This window comes from Protobothrops mucrosquamatus, unplaced genomic scaffold, assembly GCF_001527695.2.
Source record: "Protobothrops mucrosquamatus isolate PMUCROS unplaced genomic scaffold, P.Mucros_1.0 scaffold3450, whole genome shotgun sequence".
NCBI lineage: Eukaryota > Metazoa > Chordata > Lepidosauria > Squamata > Viperidae > Protobothrops > Protobothrops mucrosquamatus.
In genome coordinates this window covers 105,407-107,456 of record NW_015389428.1, presented here as the reverse complement: position 1 = coordinate 107,456, position 2,050 = coordinate 105,407, and the positions used below count along the sequence as shown (strand labels likewise).

Genomic DNA, 2,050 nt, shown 5'->3' with positions numbered 1-2,050 from the left:
TGAAAGCGGACCGTGTTGTTATTATTATTTCCGCATTCTGTTTTGGGCAAGGTATTTTTTCCCCCTCCGGATTCCAGCAAGCCCCATCCCGCGCAGCCTTGGCCACGATCCTCTATTATTGCGTCACGTTCGACAATATCTCCCAGCGTTCTAAGCGTAAACTCTCATTACTGAGAGGGGTTTTCCAGCTTTCCACCTGACCTGGGAATCCGGGTTCCAAAGCGCAAGCGCGGAGAATTTCATTGCAAGCGGCCGCTCAGCGGGACAGCCGAAGCGATGCTGCCGCGCTGGGGGCTCCTGTGGCTTCTCGGGGCCGCCGCTTCCTGCCTCCTGGAAGGCAGCCTCGGTGAGTCCCGTGCCGTAGTTGGAGGGGCGCAACAGCTTATTTTGGACAGCTGGGTCAGGAAGGGGGGGAATTAGGTGGGTTGCAAGGTCAGGATCTTGGGCACCACCTGCGATAGGACCCCATTCGTGACTTTTTTGCCCTCCAACCCCCCCCCCCCGACATCCCTGAAGGCGCGACTTGCTTGGGTGGGATCCCTGAATTCATGAAATCATGTATTGTACTACTAATAAAGGAGAATATTCGTAGCTCAGGGTTGACATGAGAGGGTCCTTGCTGCTCTCTGAGCTGGCTTTGTTTTCTTGCAGACGTTTCCTGACCCAAACTAGGTAACTTCATCAGTGCTAGTCCTAGTGTGGGTCGTGAAACGTCTGCAAGGGAACAAGCCAGCTCAGAGAGAGCACCAAGGACCCCCTCAATAATTAATGGCATCATTTATGATGATTGAAAAGTCCCTGTTGATTTTTCCAGCGTTTTACTTTCCCATCACAATGTCTTTTATTTTTAAAGGTTGTTTAGTCATTTATTTAATTCTTTAAATGTTTTAAAATATTTTTTTTAAAAAAAGACCGGGCAGGAAGTTTGTCCATGCTAGGCTGCCTTTTCTAAATCTAGGAGCACAGCTAAGAATGCCACGCCCACCTATTGCATATTCACTTTTTAAAGTGAAACTGTTTTATCGCTTTTAAAACAATGATTTAAAAAACCCCACAAAAATAAAAGTGCTTACATCCTCAAAGGAAAAAAAACATACATAAAAACCAAGCTCAGAGAACACACAGGACCGCGATGATATTACAATACTTAATTCAATTTTTTTTTCTATATTTCTCTGCATGGAATTGTAGATGGAGGTATCTAGCCTTCCATGTCCATAAATGCTTCAGTTCGTTTTGCAAATTATTTTCCATGCTATTTTAATCTTGTTTTTTTTTAAGTTTTTTTATTCATTATTTCCATAGAAACAATAATACATTTTCAAGTATAAATTTTTATTATTTTCATCATAAAAAAAAAAAAAAACACATCACAAGTACATCACAATGCTATAATAAAAACCCCACCCCCACCCCCCACCCCCCGGACTTCCCAAACCTAATCCCAGGATACTATTCAGATAAAAGTAAACTACTATTAATATCCCTAACTCCACAGAATATTATTCTACATAAGTAGGTGAAATATGTAAAAAAAGAAACAAGTTATCTAAAAACCTAAATTATATTCCACCATTCTATGCTTCTTTTGAATATAAACAATCCATCTTCTCCATATTGATAGAAATTGTTCGTTTGAATGATTCTTCAAATAAGCCGAAATTTTTGCCATTTCAGCAAGATACGAAACCTTCAATCTCCAGTCCTCCATTGTAGGTAAAACTTTACTCTTCCAATTTTGAGCTATCAACAAACGGGCAGCAGTTAAGCAATACAACATCAAGTTCGTTTCTTTTACATCCAAATTTTGTGTGATACCTAGGAGAAACAACTGAGGCAAAAAAAAAAAATTTCTTTTAAAAATTTGCTGTAAATTCCACCACAATTTTATCCAAAAGGCCTTAATAACCTTGCAAGTCCACCACATATGAAAAAAAGTTGCATCTTGTTGTCCACACCTCCAGCACTTGGATTCATAATTCTCATAAATGCGAGACATAGTTGCAGGATCCATGTGCCATCTATAAAACATTTTATAAAAATTCTCACG

General features: G+C 40.2%; 1 protein-coding gene across 1 annotated transcript in view; it reads left to right on the top strand.

Moving 5' to 3' along the window:
• Positions 1 to 237: 237 nt before the first annotated feature.
• The window catches only part of LOC107297667 (class I histocompatibility antigen, F10 alpha chain-like), a 37,481-nt gene continuing 35,668 nt past the window's right edge, over positions 238 to 2,050 (top strand). The window contains exon 1 of the mRNA XM_015827026.1: positions 238 to 346. Coding sequence (XP_015682512.1) covers positions 277 to 346 — 70 coding nt within the window. The 5' untranslated portion in view covers positions 238 to 276. The remainder of the gene's footprint in view (positions 347 to 2,050) is intronic.